The 21577-nt window shown below is 43.3% G+C and overlaps 1 protein-coding gene across 1 annotated transcript in view; it reads right to left on the reverse strand.

Moving 5' to 3' along the window:
- LOC311137498 (otogelin-like protein) overlaps window positions 1–21577 on the reverse strand; it is a gene marked incomplete at its 5' end in the record, with an annotated part of 59317 nt that overhangs the window by 28387 nt on the left and 9353 nt on the right. The window contains 14 exons of the mRNA XM_084172030.1: window positions 7362–7500; window positions 9768–9875; window positions 10760–10943; window positions 11056–11099; window positions 11268–11342; window positions 11680–11848; window positions 18264–18473; window positions 18596–18720; window positions 18858–19035; window positions 19205–19328; window positions 19433–19578; window positions 19752–19798; window positions 19882–19990; window positions 20076–20201. Coding sequence (XP_084028156.1) covers window positions 7362–7500; window positions 9768–9875; window positions 10760–10943; window positions 11056–11099; window positions 11268–11342; window positions 11680–11848; window positions 18264–18473; window positions 18596–18720; window positions 18858–19035; window positions 19205–19328; window positions 19433–19578; window positions 19752–19798; window positions 19882–19990; window positions 20076–20201 — 1784 coding nt within the window. The remainder of the gene's footprint in view (window positions 1–7361; window positions 7501–9767; window positions 9876–10759; window positions 10944–11055; window positions 11100–11267; window positions 11343–11679; window positions 11849–18263; window positions 18474–18595; window positions 18721–18857; window positions 19036–19204; window positions 19329–19432; window positions 19579–19751; window positions 19799–19881; window positions 19991–20075; window positions 20202–21577) is intronic.

Here is a 21577-nt window from a genome sequence, read left to right on the forward strand (position 1 = left end):
AGCCAAGACCTCAGAAAAAGAATTGTAGACCTCCACAAGTCTGGTTCATCCTTGGGAGCAATTTCCAAATGCCTGAAGGTACCACGTTCATCTGTACAAACAATAGTACGCAAGTATAAACACCATGGGACCACGCAGCCGTCATACCGCTCAGGACGGTGACGTGTTCTGTCTCCTAGAGATGAACGTACTTTGGTGCGAAAAGTGCAAATCAATCCCAGAACAACAGCAAAGGACCTTGTGAAGATGCTGGAAGAAACAGGTACAAAAGTATCTATATCCACAGTAAAACAAGTCCTATATCGACATAACCTGAAAGGCCGCTCAGCAAGGAAGAAGCCAGTGCTCCAAAACCGCCATAAAAAAGCCAGACTACGCTTTGCAACTGCACATGGGGACAAAGATCGTACTTTTTGGAGAAATGTCCTCTGGTCTGATGAAACAAAAATAGAACTGTTTGGCCATAATGACCATTGTTATGTTTGGAGGAAAAAGGGGCAGGCTTGCAAGCCGAAGAACACCATCCCAACCGTGAAGCACGGGGGTGGCAGCATCATGCTGTGGGGTGCTTTGCTGCAGGAAGGACTGGTGAACTTCACAAAATAGATGGCATCATGAGGAAGGAAAATTATGTGGATATATTGAAGCAACATCTCAAGACATCAGTCAGGAAGTTAAAGCTTGGTCGCAAATGGGTTTTCCAAATGGACAATGACCCCAAGCATACTTCCAAAGTTGTGGCAAAATGGCTTAAGGACAACAAAGTCAAGGTATTGGAGTGGCCATCACAAAGCCCTGACTTCAATCCTATAGAAAATGTGTGGGCAGAACTGAAAAAGCATGTGCGAGCAAGGAAGCCTTCAAACCTGACTCAGTTACACCAGCTCTGTCAGGAGGAATGGGCCAGAATTCACCCAACTTATTGTGGGAAGCTTGTGGAAGGCTACCCAAAACGTTTGACCCAAGTTAAGCAATTTAAAGGCAATTCTACCAAATACTAATTGAGTGTATGTAAACTTCTGACCCACTGGGAATGTGATGAAAGAAATAAAAGCTGAAATAAACCATTCTCTCTATTATTATTCTGACATTTCACATTCTTAAAATAAAGTGGTGATCCTAACTGACCTAAGACAGGGAATTTGTACTAGGATTAAATGTCAGGAATTGTGAAAAACTGAGTTTAAATGTATTTGGCTAAGGTGTATGTAAACTTCCGACTTCAGCTGTATACAAAATATGTGGACACCCCTTCAAATTAGTGGATTGAACTATTTCAGCCACACCCATTGCTGACAGGTGTATACAATTGAGCACACAGCCATGCAATCTCCATAGACAAACATTGGCAGTAGAGTGGCCCGTACTGAAGAGCTCAGTGACTTTCAACGTGGCACCATCATAGAGCTTCCCCAGTCAACTGTAAGTGCTGTTATTGTGAAGTGGAAATGTCTAGGAGCAACAACGGCTCAGCCACAAAGTGGTAAGCCACACAAGCTCACAGAATGGGACCGCTGAGTGCTGAAGTGTGTAGCGCGTAAAAATCGTTTGTCCTCAGTTGCAACACTCTCTACCGAGTTCCAAACTGCTTCTGGAAGCAAAGTCAGCACAAGAACTGTTCGTCGGGAGCTTCATGAAATGGGTTTCCATGGCCGAGCAGCTGCACACAAGCCTAAGATCACCTAGCGCAATGCCAAGTGTCAGCTGGAGTGGTGTAAAGCTCGTCACCATTGGACTCTGGAGCAGTAGAAACAAGTTCTCTGAATCACGCTTCACCATCTGGCAGTCCGACTGACAAATCTGGGTTTGGCGGCTGCCAGGAGAACGCTACCTGCCCAAATGCATAGTGCCAACTGTAAAGTTGGAGGAAGAATAATGGTCTGGGGCTGTTTTTCATGGTTCGGGCTAGGCCCCTTAGTTCCAGTGAAGGGAAATCTTAACGCTACAGCATACAATTACATTCTAGACGATTCTGTGCTTCCAACTTTGTGGCAACAGTTTGGGGAAGGCCCTTTCCTGTTTCAGCATGACAATGCCCCTGTGCACAAAGCAAGGTCCATACAGAAATGGTTTGTCGAGAAGAACTTGACTGGCCTGCACAGAGCCCTGACTTCAACCCCCAATGAACACCTTTGGGATGAATTGGAACGCCGACTGCAAGCCAGGCCTAATCGCCGAACATCAGTGCCCAACCTCACTAATGCTCTTGTGAATGAATGGAAGCAAGTCCCCGCAGCAATGCTCCAACATCTAGTGGAAAGCCTTCCCAGAAGAGTGGAGGTTGTTATAGCAGCAAAGGGGGGACCAACTCCATATTAATGCCCATGATTTTGTAATTAGATGTTCGACGAGCAGATGTCCACATACTTTTGGACATGTAGTGTATCTTAGAGTACCTGTCAGATACAATGCATATCTGTTTCAGGAGGGATCAGGAGACTTAGTTGTTACCCCAGCTCATAGCCCTGGGTAACAGAATAGACAACAGAACAGGGAACTGTGATGTGATCAGCATCAGATAGAACACACAATATGGCTGCCGGTCCAGCCACCACAGAACCTTGATTATAACTGGAATGTCCCAACGTCCTGCTCATTCTAATTTTATATCCCTGGGAGTCTGCCGCGAACAGGCCACTCTTTGTGTTACTCAGGTGTGTGTGTGTGTGTGTGTGTGTGTGTGTGTGTGTGTGTGTGTGTGTGTGTGTGTGTGTGTGTGTGTGTGTGTGTGTTGATCCAGCTTTGCTTACCTCAGTCGCTCTAATTAAAAATCGTTCCCAGATTAGAGAAACTCCTTGGATCCCCTTTCCCTGATCCCAATCTGCCTACACACACACACCCACACACACACACACACAATCACTTGCATGCATGCACGCACGAACACACACACACACACACACACACACACACAGAGCACAGAGCACAGCGGCTCTCTTTGAACATAGCACAGTCGCTAACCCAGTGACTCTCTGACAGCCCAAGCCCATAGGTAATTCCCGTTATTACTACTCAGTCCCGTGTACGGTCTGCTAGAAAGTCTCTCAGTTCTAGAGCTGCTAAAATCAGCCATCTAAATCCTGTTGAGCTATTTCCCCCCATTAGTACTGTTTGCTCTGCCAGTCTGCCCCATCCTCCGACTGTACACTCTCCAGCAGACTTTAAAACAAGGCTCAGGCTTTGGCTAATGCAAATGAATGTACAAAGTATTATCTCCAAGATGGACATGTTGGACATTTGGGTATGGGATACAAATCCCGACATTTTAGTGTGCTCTGAAACATGGTTAAAAAGCTCTGTTGATGATAACTCCATTGCACTTCATGATTAAAATGTTTACAGATGTGATAGGCCAAAGAATGGTGGCGGTATAGCAATGTATGTGGAAAACAACTTTAAGGTGACCCAATTTGAGCTACTAGTTATAAATGTTGTTATTTCCCAGAATTTTACTTTCTATGTTGCTGGGATCTATCACCCTCCTCTGCCACCGCGGGAGCAACTAGCCCCATTCATAGCCTCTGAAATAGTGATATTGGGGGATCTGAATCTCGTTTGGCTTACTCCCTCGTCTGATTGTCTGAAATCAGCATGTATTTATCAGAACTTAGTCCAACTGATTTCTGAGCCCACTCTTTTTAACGTAAATAATCCTGCTAAATCAACTCTGATTGATCTCATACTTACAAATAACCCTCATAAATACTAAACTAGTGGTGTCTTTGCTATGGACCTCAGTGATCACTGTCCCATAGTCTGTGTCAGAAACACAAAGTTGCCTAAAACTAAACCACGCCTTATCACTAAGAGAAACTTTAAACACTTCCATTACTTAGTGTGAATGACACTCCGGAAGCATAACTTGACCATGAACAATTCTCTAGTATGTTTATCTCTGTACAGTTGAAGTCGGAAGTTTACATACACTTAGGTTGGAGTCATTAAAACTCGTTTTTCAACCACTCCACAAATGTCTTGTTAACAAACTATAGTTTTGGCAAGTCGGTTAGGACATCTACTTTGTGCATGACACAAGTAATTTTTCCAACAATTGTTTACAGACAGATTATTTCACTTATAATTCACTGCATCACAATTCCAGTGGGTCAGAAGTTTACATACACTAAGTTGACTGTGCCTTTAAACAGCTTGGAAAATTCCAGAAAATGATGTCATGGCTTTAGAAGCTTCTGATAGACTAATTGACATCATTTGAGTCAATTGGAGGTGTACCTGTGGATGTATTTCAAGGCCTACCTTCAAACTCGGTGCCTCTTTGCTTGACATCATGGGAAAATCAAAAGAAATCAGCCAAGACCTCAGAAAGAAATTGTAGACCTCCACAAGTCTGGTTCATCCTTGGGAGCAATTTCCAAACGCCTGAAGGTACCACGTTCATCTGTACAAACAATAGTACGCAAGTATAAACACCATGGGACCACGCAGCCGTCATACCGCTCAGGAAGGAGACGCGTTCTGTCTCCTAGAGATGAACGTACTTTGGTGCGAAAAGTGCAAATCAATCCCAGAACAACAGCAAAGGACCTTGTGAAGATGCTGGAGGAAACACGTACAAAAGTACCTATATCCACAGTAAAACGAGTCCTATATCGACATAACCTGAAATGCTGCTCAGCAAGGAAGAAGCAACTGCTCCAAAACCGCCATAAAAATGCCAGACTATGGTTTGCAACTGCACATGGGGACAAATATCGTACTTTTTGGAGAAATGTCCTCTGGTCTGATGAAACAAAAATAGAACTGTTTGGCCATAATGACCATCGTTAAGTTTGGAGGAAAAAGGGGGCTGCTTGCAAGCCGAAGAACACCATCCCAACCGTGAAGCACGGGGGTGGCAGCATCATGCTGTGGGGGTGCTTTGCTGCAGGAGGGACTGGTGAACTTCACAAAATAGATGGCATCATGAGGAAGGAAAATTATGTGGATATATTGAAGCAACATCTCAAGACATCAGTCAGGAAGTTAAAGCTTGGTCGCAAATGGGTTTTCCAAATGGACAATGACCCCAAGCATACTTCCAAAGTTGTGGCAAAATGGCTTAAGGACAACAAAGTCAAGGTATTGGAGTGGCCATCACAAAGCCCTGACTTCAATCCTATAGAACATTTGTTGGCAGAACTGAAAAAGCGTGTGCGAGCAAGGAGGCCTACAAACCTGACTCAGTTACACCAGCTCTGTCAGGAGGAATGGGCCAGAATTCACCCAACTTATTGTGGGAAGCTTGTGGAAGGCTACCCGAAACGTTTGACCCAAGTTAAACAATTTAAAGGCAATGCTACCAAATACTAATTGAGTGTATGTAAACTTCTGACCCACTGGGAATGTGATGAAAGAAATAAAAGCTGAAATAAATCATTCTCTCTACTATTATTCTGACATTTCACATTCTTAAAATAAAGTGGTGATCCTAACTGACCTAAAACAGGGAATTTTTACTAGGATTAAATGTCAGGAATTGTGAAAAACTGAGTTTAAATGTATTTGGCTAAGGTGTATGTAAACTTCCGACTTCAACTGTATCTGATAAACATGCTCCTATGAAGAGATTAAGAATTAAAGATAGAGCAAACCCATGGTTCACGCCTGAACTTTCTGAGTTAATTCAGCTAAGGAACAATTCTTGGTCTGAAGCCAGACACACTGGTAGCTCTGCTGACTGGCTCACCTTCAGATAACTTAGAAATACGTTTACTGCTTCCATAAAAAGGGCTAAATTGAACTATTTCATTAATTCCATATCTGACCCTTGTGGCAATCCAGCAAAAATTTGGGAAGGCTATTCAATCACTCAAAAGAAGCAGCTCTCTGCCCAATTTGGTTGTATTTAACTCCAATACTATAACAGACAAAACTGAAATAACATTTTATTCCAGCAGGCCATTTATTTGAAAGGGGAAATCGCAGCAATAAGGACAACTCTGAAAATACTGTTCATGAACATAATACAAGCTAATCTCTGATGCAACCCTGTTTAATCAGATTTGCCTGCTACTGTAAATGGTGACCCACTGTTCAGTCTTCGGCAAGTCACTACTAGGGAAGTTCTGGACTTCTGGCAGACATGCTTGATCCGTGACTTCTAAGGCTTGCTGCACCTCTGATTATGGAGCCTTTTCTCTTGGTTTTTATTCATAATGTGTGGAAGGTAGCCCTTGTTCTCCCATTCCATAAAGGTGGTGATCCCTGCGATCTTAATAATTATTGCCCAATTTCAAAACTTTCATGTCTACCGAAAATATTAGAACTCTTGGTAAATTCTCAGCTGCGGTCCATTTGACATAGTTAACGCACTAGCCAAGAAACAGCACTGCGCTGCCCTAACTGGGGCTTACATCTCTATGCGGATGACACAGTTATTTATTCCCGTGCCCCCTCAGTGCAGCAGGCCATTCACGACCTTCTGCTTGGCTTTAATTCAATTCAAGAATCGCTCACCGATCCTACATTAGTGTTAAATGTTGATAAAACCAAGTTTATGTCTCCAGGTCTTATAAAATTTATCATAAAGTTCTGTGTATCTGTACCTTGACACGAGCCCAAATTGAGCTAGCCCCCCATTATAAGCATCTATGTATTTGGATAAGCTGTCCTTTAAAACGCACATTAATAAGCTGACAAAAAGTTGCGAGTAGTCTTGTTTCCTGTATAGAAATACATCTTGTCTCACTTTTGAAAATAGGAGGAAGATAGTTCAAGCAACACTCTGTGTTAAAACCTCTAGATTCAGTCTACCACTCAGCCTTGCGTTTTATCACTGGTGATAATTTCCGTACGCATCATTGTCTCTTATAGTTCTGTTGTCTGGGAGTGTCTGACTACCAGAAGGGCCCAACATTGGCTATTATTCATATATAAAGCACTTCTCCAGAAACTCCCATACTATCTCACCTCACTTCTAAATTGGAAATCTAGTAACTATAAGACTCGCTCTCAAGACTGGTTGATATTAGAGGTTCCACGGGTCTCCTCTGAGTTAGGGAAGACTGCTTTCAGTTACTATGTGTCTCAGTCCTGGAATGACCTACATGTCACTCTAAAACGTTATTATTTGGTCACAGAAGGTGAATTTAGGGATAAAAAAATGTGACCAACGAAAACTGAAATTGTTTTGATTGTTTGTATGTATTTGTTTCTACAGCCTTTTGAATGTAATGTAATTTATTTGAAATGTTGTAACTGTAATTGTTTTGTGATCATGCTTAAATGTTTTGCTCACATTGCTTGAACTGTTGTTCTCAGGGCACCATTGGAAATGAGACCTTGGTCTCAATGGGTTTCCCTGGTTCAATAAAGGTTAATAAAAAAAATACACACACACACACACACACACACACACACACCTTGAGTAGGTAGACCTGACAGTCCGAGTGGTAGTCATACTCCAGGCCGTCAAAGGTGTGGTAGTGTCTGTCGCTGTAGACCGTACACACTGCCGGACACGGAGAGTAATTACAGTTAAAATACCCCCGGTGACACACACTGGAGAGAGACAGAGACAGGGAGAGAGATACATAGACAGAGAGGGAGAAATACAGACAAAAATAAAGACAAAGAGAAGACAGTAAATTAAACACAATTGAGCATTTGAACAATATTTAGGATACTAGTGCTCTCTTTTTTTCATGTTAATAGCATTTAACAATCCTTAAAGGAAAAATCCACTGAAAAACTATTTTTTGGTATTTGTTTCATTAGTCCAATGTTTTGCATGTCAGCAATCAAGTTTTCAAGATATATAACTTTCAAAATACAGAAATACAGCCAGTATCAATTCATATCAAATTGTATTGGTCACATACGCCGAATACAACAGGTGTAGACTTCACAGTGAAATGCTTACTTAAGAGCCCATTCCCAACAACGCAGAGTTAAAAAGTACGAAAAATATTTGCTAAAAAAAAAGGAAATAGTAACACAATAAAATAACAATAACGAGGACATATATAAGGAATACCAGTACTGAGTCAATGTGCATCATACCGGCTGTATTTCTGTATTTTGAAAGTTATACTGTACAGTGCCTTTGGAAAGCATTCAGACCCCTTGACTTTTTCCACATTTTGTTAGGTTACAGCCTTATTCTAAAATTGATTAAATTGTTTTGTTCCCTCATCAATCTACACACAATACCCCACAATGACAGAGCAAAAACAGGTTTACAGACATTTTTGCTAATATATATATATTTTTTAAAGGAAATATCACATTTCCATAAGTATTCAGACCCTTTACTCAGTACTTTGTTGAAGCACCTTTGGCAGCGATTACAGCCTTGAGTCTTCTTGGGTATGACGCTACAAGCTTGGCACACCTGTATTTGGGGAGTTTCTCCCATTCTTCTCTGCAGATCCTCTCAAGCTCTGTCAGGTTGAATGGGGAGCGTTGCTGCACAGCTATTTTCAGATCTCTCCAGAGATGTTAGATCGGGTTCAAGTCCGGGCTCAGGCTGGGCCACTCAAGGACATTCAGAGACTTGTCCCGAAGCCACTCCTGAATTGTCTTGGCTGTGTGCTTATGGTCGTTGTCCTGTTGGAAGGTGAACCTTCGCCCCAGTCTGAGGTCCTGAGCGCTCTGGTGCAGGTTTTCATCAAGAATCTCTCTGTACTTTCTCCATTCATCTTTACCTCGATCCTGACTAGTCTCCCAGTCCGTGTTGCTGAAAAACATCCCCACAGCATGATGCTGCCACCACCATGTTTCACCGTAGGGATGGTGCCAGGTTTCCTCCAGACGTGACGCTTGGCATTCAGGCCAAAGATTCAATCTTGGTTTCATCAGACCAGAGAATCTTGTTTCTCATGGTCTGAGAGTCTTTAAGTGCCTTTTGGCAAACTCCAAGCGGGCTGTCAAGTGCCTTTTACTGAGGAGTGGCTTCCGTCTGGCCACTCTACCATAAAGGCCTGATTGGTGGAGTGCTGCAGAGATGGTTGTCCTTCTGGAAGGTTCTCCCATCTCCACAGAGGAACTCTAGAGCTCTGTCAGAGTGACCATCGGGTTCTTGGTCACCTCCCTGACCAAGGCCCTTCTCCCCCGATTGCTCAGTTTGGCCAGGCGGCCAGCTCTAGGAAGAGTCTTGGTGGTTCCAAACTTCTTCCATTTAAGAATGATGGAGGCCACAGTGTTCTTGGAGACCTTCAATGCTGCAGAGATTTTTTGGTACCCTTCCCCAGATCTGTGCCTTGACACAATCCTGTTTCGGAGCTCTACGGACAATTCCTTCGACCTCATGGCTTGGTTTTTACTCTGACATGCACTGTCAACTGTGGGACCTTATATAGACAGGTGTGTACCTTTCCAAATCATGTCCAATCAATTGAATTTACCACAGGCGGACTCCAATCAAGTTGAAGAAACATCTCAAGGATGATCAATGGAAACAGGATGCACCTGAGTTCAATTTCGAGTCTCATAGCAAAGGGTCTGAATACTTATTTTATATTTAATACATTTGCAAACATTTCTAAAAAGCTGTTTTCGTTTTCTCACTGTTTTCGTTTTCTCATTATGGGGTATTGTGTGTAGATTGCTGAGGATTTTTATTTTTAAATCCATTTTAGAATAAGGCTGTAACTTAACAAAATGTGGGAAAAGTCAAGCGGTCTGAATGCTTTCCGAAGGCACTGTATATCTTGAAAACATGATTGCTGACATTCAAAACATTTTGGGACTATATCAATAATGGACTAATGAAACAAATACCAAAGTACAGTTTTTCGGTGGAGTTTTCCTTTAAGGGAGGGTCTTACCATCTGTAACAGGGAGTGTCGACGGTCTCTCCTGGCAGATACTCCAGGCCCAGCCAGGCACAGGGACAGTTCTCTGGGTAGTAACACTCCCCACGGTGCAGCACCAGCCTACACACGTACCCACACACACACACACCCACACACACCCACACACAAGCACACACACAGACAGTATAAGCATTACAACAATCAGGGCACAAGCATGTGTGTGATAATACATTGTACATATCTTGTTCAGAAATAATAAAATACTTTTTTTCTGTGTTAACCCCTAAAAGTCTAAGCCTTTGGGGGGTGGGGTTATATTAAGCTAACATGTGGAATTGTTTTAAGATGATCATACCATGGATCATTTAGCTATTTGATTTGGAATTCTAGGGCCCCTGTAGGTATAAAACAATAAATATTGAATTTGGCCTTTACTGCTATAGCTTATAGAAAACGCATTGAATAACACATTCCTTGGGGCACAAAACTACTTCCATACTACTTCCAAAACTACTTTTTAAACCTGTACTGGGTTACCTTCAGATGAGTCCTCTGACACTTGTGGGGGTCATAGAACAAAACGGATTCGTGAGAGTCTCCTCTTTCCATTGTGGGGTGATATTAGTTTGTAGCCTAAACGGTTCGGATGCTACAGAAAGAAGTTGGCACATCGACTGTATCGACTTCAGACGAGTCCTGTGGCTCTTGTAGAGCAAAACGGAGAACACCATCATCTTCGGGAGAGCCTCATCTTTCCATAGTTTGTAGGCCAAACCGTTCGGATGCTACAGACGTTTTCGTGAGAAGACCGATTTTCGGGATGTCTCTAGGTCTGACAAACAGTGCTGTAGCGGATATGGTGGATTGAGACGCAGCCCATTCAAAAAAACAGATATCTCTAGCTTAAACAGACAGATTTTTATGGGGATCATGTTAATTAGTTTGACGCAAAGTTTTTTTTTTTTTTAAAGAGTTAAAATAACACACAGACACACACACCCTACCCAGGTGGGCAGACACAGCCAGGTATGCAGAGCGTGGTGGGAGGACAGGTGAGGTTCAACATCAGGTTCCGACAGGTGAGCTCACAAGCCACACCTCCTCGCCAAGCAGCCACCCCCTGGACCCCCTGCGGCTCAGAACAGCCGTGGAACACCTTTCCCTCCGGACACTGGCCTCGCTCCGGCTCTAAAACACACAGACAGAGGTCATTCAGAAACAGAGCTTTGTTGAAGGATGGATGGATGGAAAATAAAAAAGGAATGGAGAGAGGGGAATAAGAGAGAGATGGTTGGTTGACCTCTTTCTTCTGGTACACACTCCATCCTTCCATTTGTGCACAGGCTGTTGATGGGAGACAGAGTGGGAGAAAGAGAATAACACTTTTTCAGAGCTCTAATGTTACCAATTAGGGAGATTGTTTGAAGGGTTTATGTCTGTGAAGTGAACTCTCTATAACCTCTCTATGAACCCTCTACGTAGCAGGGTTAGTATGTGTGTGTGGCTGCTTACCAAGGTCCGGCGGCGCTGAAGGACACCTCCCCTGGCTGGGACACCCCGCCAATAGAGTAACAATGACACTGAGACCTGAGAGAGAAAAGAGGAGAGGATGATGGAAGGGTCAAGTCCTATGTGTTTGACTGCCATCATTGAAATTGTTTGTTATTTGAAATTAGGGTTGTTGTACACAACAAAGTCATCAGCGATTTAATCATTTCTAACCAATCGTGTATCAAAGACAATGATGAATTTTCAAAATGCTGCTTTACCAATGTGGGTTCTGGCTCTGGCCCCACCAATCGGTTTCTGGTTAGAATGTGTTTGCGTTCTATGGATGTGGCGTAGCATTTTGCCGGAGCAAGGAGTTTGGGTAGCCAGGCAAGGTGTATGTTAGGTGACAACATGTAGGGGGGCGGAGTCTTACGGCTGAACGCAGCGTTGTCGTATGTCATCGTAGTAACTGCCCTCTGAGCAGCCACACCCCTCAGCACAGTCGTCATGGTTACAAGTCTCTCCGCTGGAGAGGGAGCGGCAGGAGCGGCCACAGGACGACACACAGGACTGGAACAGCATCCCACCCATACACACCACCCCTACACACACACGCAAACACATACACTCACACACCTGAGTTACACACCTCCATCACACCGCCTACACTGTAACAAATTGCTGTACATTTACAGCCAAAAATATACAGTTAGCTACTGTAATTATATATTCCAGTACAGTAGAGTACTGTAAAGAGCAATGGATTATGGGGGCTCAATGGCATTCCGCTACACTGTTGTAAAATTACAGCAATTTTGCTGTATATTTACAGCAGCATACTGTGAATTATGGTGCATTGTGGGAAAATGTTTTGGTGGCGGGGAAAGAATATCTGGCTCATTAACATACAGTGAGGGAAAAAAGTATTTGATGCCCTGCTGATTTGTACGTTTGCCCACTGACAAATACATGATCAGTCTATAATTGTAATGGTAGGTTTATTTGAACAGTGAGAGACAGAATAACAACAAAATAATCCAGAGAAATGCATGTCAAAAATGTTATAAATTGATTTGCATTTTAATGAGGGAAATAAGTATTTGACCCCCTCTTGTCACGATCGTCTGGGTAAGGAGTAGTAGACCAAGGCGCAGCGTGTGAAATAAACATGACTTTATTTAATTAAAGTTCCTAAATATAAACAAAACACGATTCGTGAAGTCCACGGTTAAACATACCGTCACGGAACAAAAACCCACAACCCCAAGGTGAAAACACACAGTATAAATATGGCTCCCAATCAGAGACAACGAGCCGACAGCTGACACTCGTTACCTCCGATCGGTAGTCACTCAATACAAACATACAACAACCTAGAAATAGACACAACAGAACTACCAACATTGAAATAAACACATAGAATGCACACACCCTGGCTCAACATAACGAGTCCCAGAACCAGGGTGTGACACCTCTCAATCAGAAAGATTTCTGGCTCCCAGGTGTCTTTTATACAGGTAACGAGCTGAGATTAGGAGCACACTCTTAAAGGGAGTGCTCCTAATCTCAGTTTGTTACCTGTATAAAAGACACCTGTCCACAGAAGCAATCAATCAATCAAATTCCAAACTCTCCACCATGGCCAAGACCAAAGAGCTCTCCAAGGATGCCAGGGACAAGATTGTAGACCTACACAAGGCTGGAATGGGCTACAAGACCATCGCCAAGCAGCTTGGTGAGAAGGTGACAACAGTTGGTGCGATTATTCGCAAATGGAAGAAACACAAAATAACTGTCAATCTCCCTCGGCCTGGGGCTCCATGCAAGATCTCACCTCATGGAGTTGCAATGATCATGAGAACGGTGAGGAATCAGCCCAGAACTACACGGGAGGATCTTGTCAATAATCTCAAGGCAGCTGGGACCATAGTCACCAAGAAAACAATTGGTAACACACTACGCCGTGAAGGACTGAAATCCTGCAGCGCCCGCAAGGTCCCCCTGCTCAAGAAAGCACATATACAGGGCCGTCTGAAGTTTGCCAATGAACATCTGAATGATTCAGAGGAGAACTGGGTGAAAGTGTTGTGGTCAGATGAGACCAAAATGGAGCTCTTTGGCATCAACTCAACTCGCCGTGTTTGGAGGAGGAGGAATGCTGCCTATGACCCCAAGAACACCATCCCCACCGTCAAACATGGAGGTGGAAACATTATGCTTTGGGGGTGTTTTTCTGCTAAGGGGACAGGACAACTTCACCACATCAAAGGGATGATGGACGGGGCCATGTACCATCAAATCTTGGGTGAGAACCTCCTTCCCTCAGCCAGGGCATTGAAAATGGGTCGTGGATGGGTATTCCAGCATGACAATGACCCAAAACACACGGCCAAGGCAGCAAAGGAGTGGCTCAAGAAGAAGCACATTAAGGTCCTGGAGTGGCCTAGCCAGTCTCCAGACCTTAATCCCATAGAAAATCTGTGGAGGGAACTGAAGGTTTGAGTTGCCAAACGTTAGCCTCAAAACCTTAATGACTTGGAGAAGATCTGCAAAGAGGAGTGGGACAAAATCCCTCCTGAGATGTGTGCAAACCTGGTGGCCAACTACAAGAAACGTCTGACCTCTGTGATTGCCAACAAGGGTTTTGCCACCAAGTACTAAGTCATGTTTTGCAGAGGGGTCAAATACTTATTTCCCTCATTAAAATGCAAATTAATTTATAACATTTCTGACATGCGTTTTTCTGGATGTTTTTGTTATTATTCTGTCTCTCACTGTTCAAATAAACCTACCATTAAAATTATAGACTGATCATGTCTTTGTCAGTGGGCAAACGTACAAAATCAGTAGGGGATCATATACTTTTTTCCCTCACTGTATTTGGAGGCGTGCCTTGTAAGAGGCTATATTTGTTGTACCCGTAAGTAAGAATGCTGTACACCACATAATACAGTACCATACTGTATTTTAGGAGAGCAAAAACCTTTTGAACAGTAATGCGTGCATGGTATTGTTGTTTCTGGCTCATTAACATATTTAGAGGCGTGCCTTGTAAGAGACCATATTTGTTGCACCCATTAGTGAGAGTGCTGTACCAATTTAACTGAAATGTGGTAGTAGTTCCTTAACAATTTAATGTGTGTAGGGAACAGATCAGAGTGGCAGCAAGTCTCAAACCTAATGGTTGAGTGTTTAGTAGTGATGGAAAACCAAGGCTTTCTGAAGGCTTCGGCACTTTCACCAAATTGTGCCAAAAAATTGTTCATTACTCTGAGCGTCACTATATGTTCACAATGCACATTAGTGACATCTGCTGGTCAGCAATAATAGCAGCAAGTGAATATCAGATAGACTTCACAGTTTTCATTAAAACTTTGTAGCGCAGCGGCAAGTCGTTGGCTTTAGCAGCCTATAATCGAGTGGAATACCAGGTTTACATCATCCTTCACTTTTTTGCCTTCAAGTTTACTATATATTTTTTACTGAATCTATGGCATTATTTAGGATGCTTAAGACAGAAGCTATTACTATGCTAAATAAAACAAATGCAGAAAGTGTGGTTTCACATAAAACATACCCTCAAATCCCTGAATGTTCCATAGTTCCCTACTCTACCTGCTAAGCTACCAGTCAGATGAAATGTTATGGACAAACTCCTAACTATATACAGTGGGGAGAACAAGTATTTGATACACTGCCGATTTTGCAGGTTTTCCTACTTACAAAGCATGTAGAGGTCTGTAATTTTTATCATAGGTACACTTCAACTGTGAGAGACGGAATCTAAAACAAAAATCCAGAAAATCACATTGTATGATTTTTAAGTAATTCATTTGCATTTTATTGCATGACATAAGTATTTGATACATCAGAAAAGCAGAACTTAATATTTGGTACAGAAACCTTTGTTTGCAATTACAGAGATCATACGTTTCCTGTAGGTCTTGACCAGGTTTGCACACACTGCAGCAGGGATTTTGGCCCACTCCTCCATACAGACCTTCTCCAGATCCTTCAGGTTTCGGGGCTGTCGCTGGGCAATACGGACTTTCAGCTCCCTCCAAAGATTTTCTATTGGGTTCAGGTCTGGAGACTGGCTAGGCCACTCCAGGACCTTGAGATGCTTCTTACGTAGCCACTCCTTAGTTGCCCTGGCTGTGTGTTTCGGGTCGTTGTCATGCTGGAAGACCCAGCCACGACCCATCTTCAATGCTCTTACTGATGGAAGGAGGTTGTTGGCCAAGATCTCGCGATACATGGCCCCATCCATCCTCCCCTCAATACGGTGCAGTCGTCCTGTCCCCTTTGCAGAAAAGCATCCCCAAAGAATGATGTTTCCACCTCCATGCTTCACGGTTGGGATGGTGTTCTTGGGGTTGTACTCATCCTTCTTCTTCCTCCAAACACGGCGAGTGGAGTTTAGACCAAAAAGCTATATTTTTGTCTCATCAGACCACATGACCTTCTCCCATTCCTCCTCTGGATCATCCAGATGGTCATTGGCAAACTTCAGACGGGCCTGGACATGCGCTGGCTTGAGCAGGGGGACCTTGCGTGCGCTGCAGGATTTTAATCCATGACGGCGTAGTGTGTTACTAATGGTTTTCTTTGAGACTGTGGTCCCAGCTCTCTTCAGGTCATTGACCAGATCCTGCCGTGTAGTTCTGGGCTGATCCCTCACCTTCCTCATGATCATTGATGCCCCACGAGTTGAGATCTTGCATGGAGCCCCAGACCGAGGGTGATTGACCGTCATCTTGAACTTCTTCCATTTTCTAATAATTGCGCCAACAGTTGTTGCCTTCTCACCAAGCTGCTTGCCTATTGTCCTGTAGCCCATCCCAGCCTTGTGTAGGTCTACAATTTTATCCCTGATGTCCTTACACAGCTCTCTGGTCTTGGCCATTGTGGAGAGGTTGGAGTCTGTTTGATTGAGTGTGTGGACAGGTGTCTTTTATCCAGGTAACGAGTTCAAACAGGTGCAGTTAATACAGGTAATGAGTGGAGAACAGGAGGGCTTCTTAAAGAAAAACTAACAGGTCTGTGAGAGCCGGAATTCTTACTGGTTGGTAGGTGATCAAATACTTACGTCATGCACAATAAAATGCAAATTAATTACTTAATAATCATACAATGTGATTTTCTGTATTTTTGTTTTAGATTCCATCTCTCACAGTTGAAGTGTACCTATGATACAAATTACAGACCTCTACATGCTTTGTAAGTAGGAAAACCTGCAAAATCGGCAGTGTATAAAATACTTGTTCTCCCCACTGTTTGAAAGCAGCTTTTAATCGAAGAAAGCAACTATGGTGAAATCAGTGGGATCTCGCATTTTGCAAGACAGTTTGAAAAAGCACGTGATCAAACGAAGCTTCGGACGTCATCGAAGACGTACTTCTGATTAAGTGATACATGCATCGGCACACTGCTTCAAAGTTAGCTGCTTAGCGATTTCGACGCATGCCTCGGAGCTCCGGTATCAAACCTAACTTCACTAGTGTTTAGCCATGTTCTTTTGATCTGTTTTGCCCTGTAGTCACTGCCAGTTTAGATGCCTTTGTTAAGGGCACTACAAGTGCAAGTGATATAAAACACCAAATATTCATTGGTATGCTGCTGCTGTAAAATATTATTATATATTCACTGTTGGTAATTGCTGTAATTTTATTACAATACAATTGAACAATAAAGTACTTTATTGCTGTTTTGTTGTATATGTATTGCAGCATTCTGTAAATTATGGTGCATTGTGGACATGTTTTGTGGGAGGGGAAAGAATAGCTGGCTCATTAACATATTTTGAGGCGTGCCTTGTAAGTTAGTGAGAATGCTGTACCAATTGAACTGATACAGTATGTGGTAGTAGTGCCCTAACAATTTAATGTGTATATGACCAGAGTGGCAGCAAGTCTTAAACCTTTGCTGGTTTTGTGTTTTTTCCAAGTCCTTTTGGTCTGTTTTGCCCTGTAATCACGGCCAGTTTGGAAGCCTTTGTTTAGGCCTCTAGAATAATGATGAGTGAGAAAGTTACAGACGCACAAATATCCTACCCCCAAGACATGCTAACCTCTCATCATTACAATAACAGGGGAGGTTAGCATTTTTTTTTTGGGGGGGGGGGGGTATAATATTTATGCCTCTGTAACTTTCTCACTCATCATTATTCAGGATTCATTCACAATAATGTAGAAGTGTTAAGAAACATATTGTATTCTTATTTACAATAAAAGCGACTACAAAATGACGCAATACATTATTTACCATTCATTTCTACTGGGCACAAGATAATATGAAACACAACCAAAACAAACAGCAAATGCATCCAACAAATTTGTAGAGTCACAAGCTTGATGTAGTCATTGCGTGCTATGAATATGGGGCCAAATACTTAACTTTTTACTACTTTAATACACATATAAAGTGAAATTGTCCCAATACTTTTGGTCCCCTAAAATGGGGGGACTATGTACATAAAGTGCTGTAATTTCTAAACGGTTCACCCGATATGGATGGAAATACCCCCAAAATAAAGCTGACAGTCTGCACTTTAACCTCATAGTTATTGTATCATTTCAAATCCAAAGTGCTGAAGTACAGAGCCAAAACAACAACAAAATTGTCACTGTCCCAATACTTTTGGAGCTCACTGTATATCAAATACAACGTAACAGAAATACTGCCCATCGTTGGGACTAGTTGCCTTCACTGTAAATCTGCAATAGTTTACTAACCACTGTGCTTCCAGTAATGCACTGTAAATTCTAAAAATACAGCATGTTGCTGTAGTCAGGTGTTACAGTAATATGCTGTAAATTAGTGTTTCAGAAAAGGTCCTGTAAATCTACAGTAATTTACTGGCTTCTGTGCTGCCAGTATTTTACTGTAAATGTACAGTAACCTACTGGCTACTGTGCTGCCAGTAATTTACTGTAAAAATTACACTTTCTACAGTGTAGACACACCACCGCTACACACAGACACATCATTCTCCGGCTCTCCACTGCCCAGACTCACCACACTCTGAGACGTGGGCCCTGTAGTTGACAGCAACATGGTGTTTGGAGCAGAGGTAAGTGTAGTGGGCCAGGGCCGTACACAGACAGGCATTTCCACAGCGACAGGCCTGGTAGCGACACTGTTGCTGGTACACACTAGGACTGACGTAACCATGGCAGGGAGCAAACACACTCCCCATCAACACCTCACACAGAGAGGCGTAGAACACTGTAACACACACACACACTTCTCAGCTTTTGAGAGGATATAGCTGCAGCAAAACATTAAGATATTTCAAGCAGTCAATGGAGGTCAGGGTTAGAGTTTTGAGGTCAGGGGTGAGAGGTTACCGTTGTGCTGGTTCATCTCACAGGGGTCGATGATTGGCTGGTTGATGGGGGCGGAGCAAGCAGATGAGACCCTCCAGGAGTTAGCATGGAGCTGGGGAGTCCCCTCTATCATGCCTGCTGGAGAACTATACACACACAGGCCAAATGTCATGAATATACTTACTGTAATACTCTTTTACTCAACTGCCTCAGATAAAAATGCCCAAAACCTTTTCTCCAAAGGACATTTAGGGGTCAGTATGAGAGGAAGTAGTTTCCTTACAGGAAGTCGTCCCGCAGATTTCCGTTGAAGGTTCCACAAAGGCCCACCGTGTTCCCGCGCCATTGGCTGTCCAGTTGTAGGTAGACACGCCCACCACGCCCGTCATACTGCAGACGCAGTCCAAGCAAGGTCCTCAGCTGGACGAACACCGACGTTAGCCTCTGCACCTCCACTACATCTACACACATAAACGTATATTACATTTGATGTTAAATAAGGTGTTCCACAAGGCTGTGTGTTGGGACCATTACTGTTCTCTCTATACATGCTACCTGATGTTAACCGTATCATACTGCATATTATAAGAAGTAATGATAGGAGTATCAATAAAGTTGACTGTATCGTACCATCGGTGTAGGGCAAAGTGGGAGCAGGGTTGACCCCTATAAGCACCTCCCCCTCTCGGGTCAGAGTCACCTGGTGACTAACATTTTCATCCAGTACCACTGTCACCGACTGGATACACGCCTGCTGCTGGGCCTGTACACACACACACACACAAGATTGTTTCAGATTGTGTGTGTGTTACCTATGTGAAGGTGATATACTGCAATGTGTGTTTGTGTGTGTGTTACCTCTGTGCAGGTGGTGTACTGAACGGTAACAGTGAATCTGCTGCCAATCCGGCTCTTAGCCAAGACGTACTGACACGTCCCCGGTTGCAGGAACATTCTCCCATCGAACGACGTCACAAACACATCACCTACTACTGAACACTCCACTGAGAGAGAGAGAGAGAGAGAGAGAGAGAGAGAGAGAGAGAGAGAGAGAGAGAGAGAGAGAGAGAGAGAGAGAGAGAGATAGAGAGAAGGCAGGCAGGCAGGCATTGAAAGGTGTGACACTGGATCGTTCAGCTTATGTGTTTCTGATCATATGACCTGAGAGTTTGCTCACCTGTACAGTTGTTCTCTGTGCAGTTCCACACTCCCCCCATACACACACTGTAAATACACCACAGGTTAGTGACACACAAACACACCCACACACACGAACACACACACAAGTCACACACACACACACTCACCAGACGCTGCAGCCCTGCTCCAGAGTGTGTCCCTGTGTGTATGATGTGCCGTGGTAGACACAAGGACACTGAGACACTGCTATACACGTCCCATTCTGTAGAATCAACCCTAAAATAGTCGGACACACAGAGGGTGAGATGGAGTGTGTGTGTTTGTGAGTGTGACATGTGTGTATAAGTGTGTTTATGTGTACCGTCAGGGCAGTAGCATCCGTCCAGACAGTGCAAGTTGGTTCCCAGACACTCCTTGTCAAAGGTACAGGTGGGAGGACAGCAGCTGATACAGTCTCTATGGACAAAACTCTCCTCACAACCATCATCTAAGGAACAGTCAAATGAAGAACTTACTGTAGTAATAAGTTAGCTAACTGTTAGTTAAAGGTTGGGGTTAATGTTATGCTCTAGAACTTTTAGAACATTTCAGCTAGTAGTTTTAAAAGTGGTGCAAACGAGCCAAAACGGGTTCCCGTTTATTGTGTACAATTATGTACTATGTCATCTATTTCGTATGATATGTTACGTCATGCAAAATATTATTATTATAATATTCTTTGCAATTTGTATGATATGTAACGAATCCAATTCGTACAATATGTTACGAATTAGTTGTGCTTAAAGGGACATTTTTTTTTTTTTACTTAATAGTCATCATCTCCAGCACCACCCCAACATCAACATACAGTGAGGGAAAAAAGTATTTGATCCCCTGCTGATTTTGTACGTTTGCCCACTGACAAAGAAATGATCAGTCTATAATTTTAATGGTAGGTTTAATTGAACAGTGAGAGACAGAATAACAACAAAAACATCCAGAAAAACGCATGTCAAAAATGTTATAAATTGATTTGCAATTTAATGAGGGAAATAAGTAATTGACCCCTCTGCAAAACATGACTTAGTACTTGGTGGCAAAACCCTTGTTGGCAATCACAGAGGTCAGACGTTTCTTGTAGTTGGCCACCAGGTTTGCACACATCTCAGGAGGGATTTTGTCCCACTCCTCTTTGCAGATCTTCTCCAAGTCATTAAGGTCTCGAGGCTGACGTCTGGCAACTCGAACCTTCAGCTCCCTCCACAGATTTTCTATGGGATTAAGGTCTGGAGACTGGCTAGGCCATTCCAGGACCTTAATGTGCTTCTTCTTGAGCCACTCCTTTGTTGCCTTGGCTGTGTGTTTTGGGTCATTGTCATGCTGGAATACCCACCCACTACCCATTTTCAATGCCCTGGCTGAGGGAAGGAGGTTCTCACCCAAGATTTGACGGTACATGGCCCCGTCTATCGTCCCTTTGATGCGGTGAAGTTGTCCTGTCCCCTTAACAGAAAAACACCCCCAAAGCATAATGTTTCCACCTCCATGTTTGACGGTGGGGATGGTGTTCTTGGGGTCATAGGCAGCATTCCTCCTCTTCCAAACACGGCGAGTTGAGTTGATTCCAAAAAGCTCCATTTTGGTCTCATCTGACCACACCACTTTCACCCAGTTCTCCTCTTAATCATTCAGATGTTCATTGGCAAACTTCCAACGGGCATGTATATGTGCTTTCTTGAGCAGGGGGACCTTGCGGGCGCTGCAGGGTTTCAGTCCTTCACGGCGTAGTGTGTTACCAATTGTTTTCTTGGTGGCTATGGTCCCAGCTGCCTTGAGATCATTGACAAGATCCTCCCGTGTAGTTCTGGGCTGATTCCTCACCGT

Source organism: Coregonus lavaretus (genome assembly GCF_964263955.1).
Source record: "Coregonus lavaretus genome assembly, chromosome: 11".
NCBI classification, from domain to species: Eukaryota; Metazoa; Chordata; class Actinopteri; order Salmoniformes; family Salmonidae; genus Coregonus; species Coregonus lavaretus.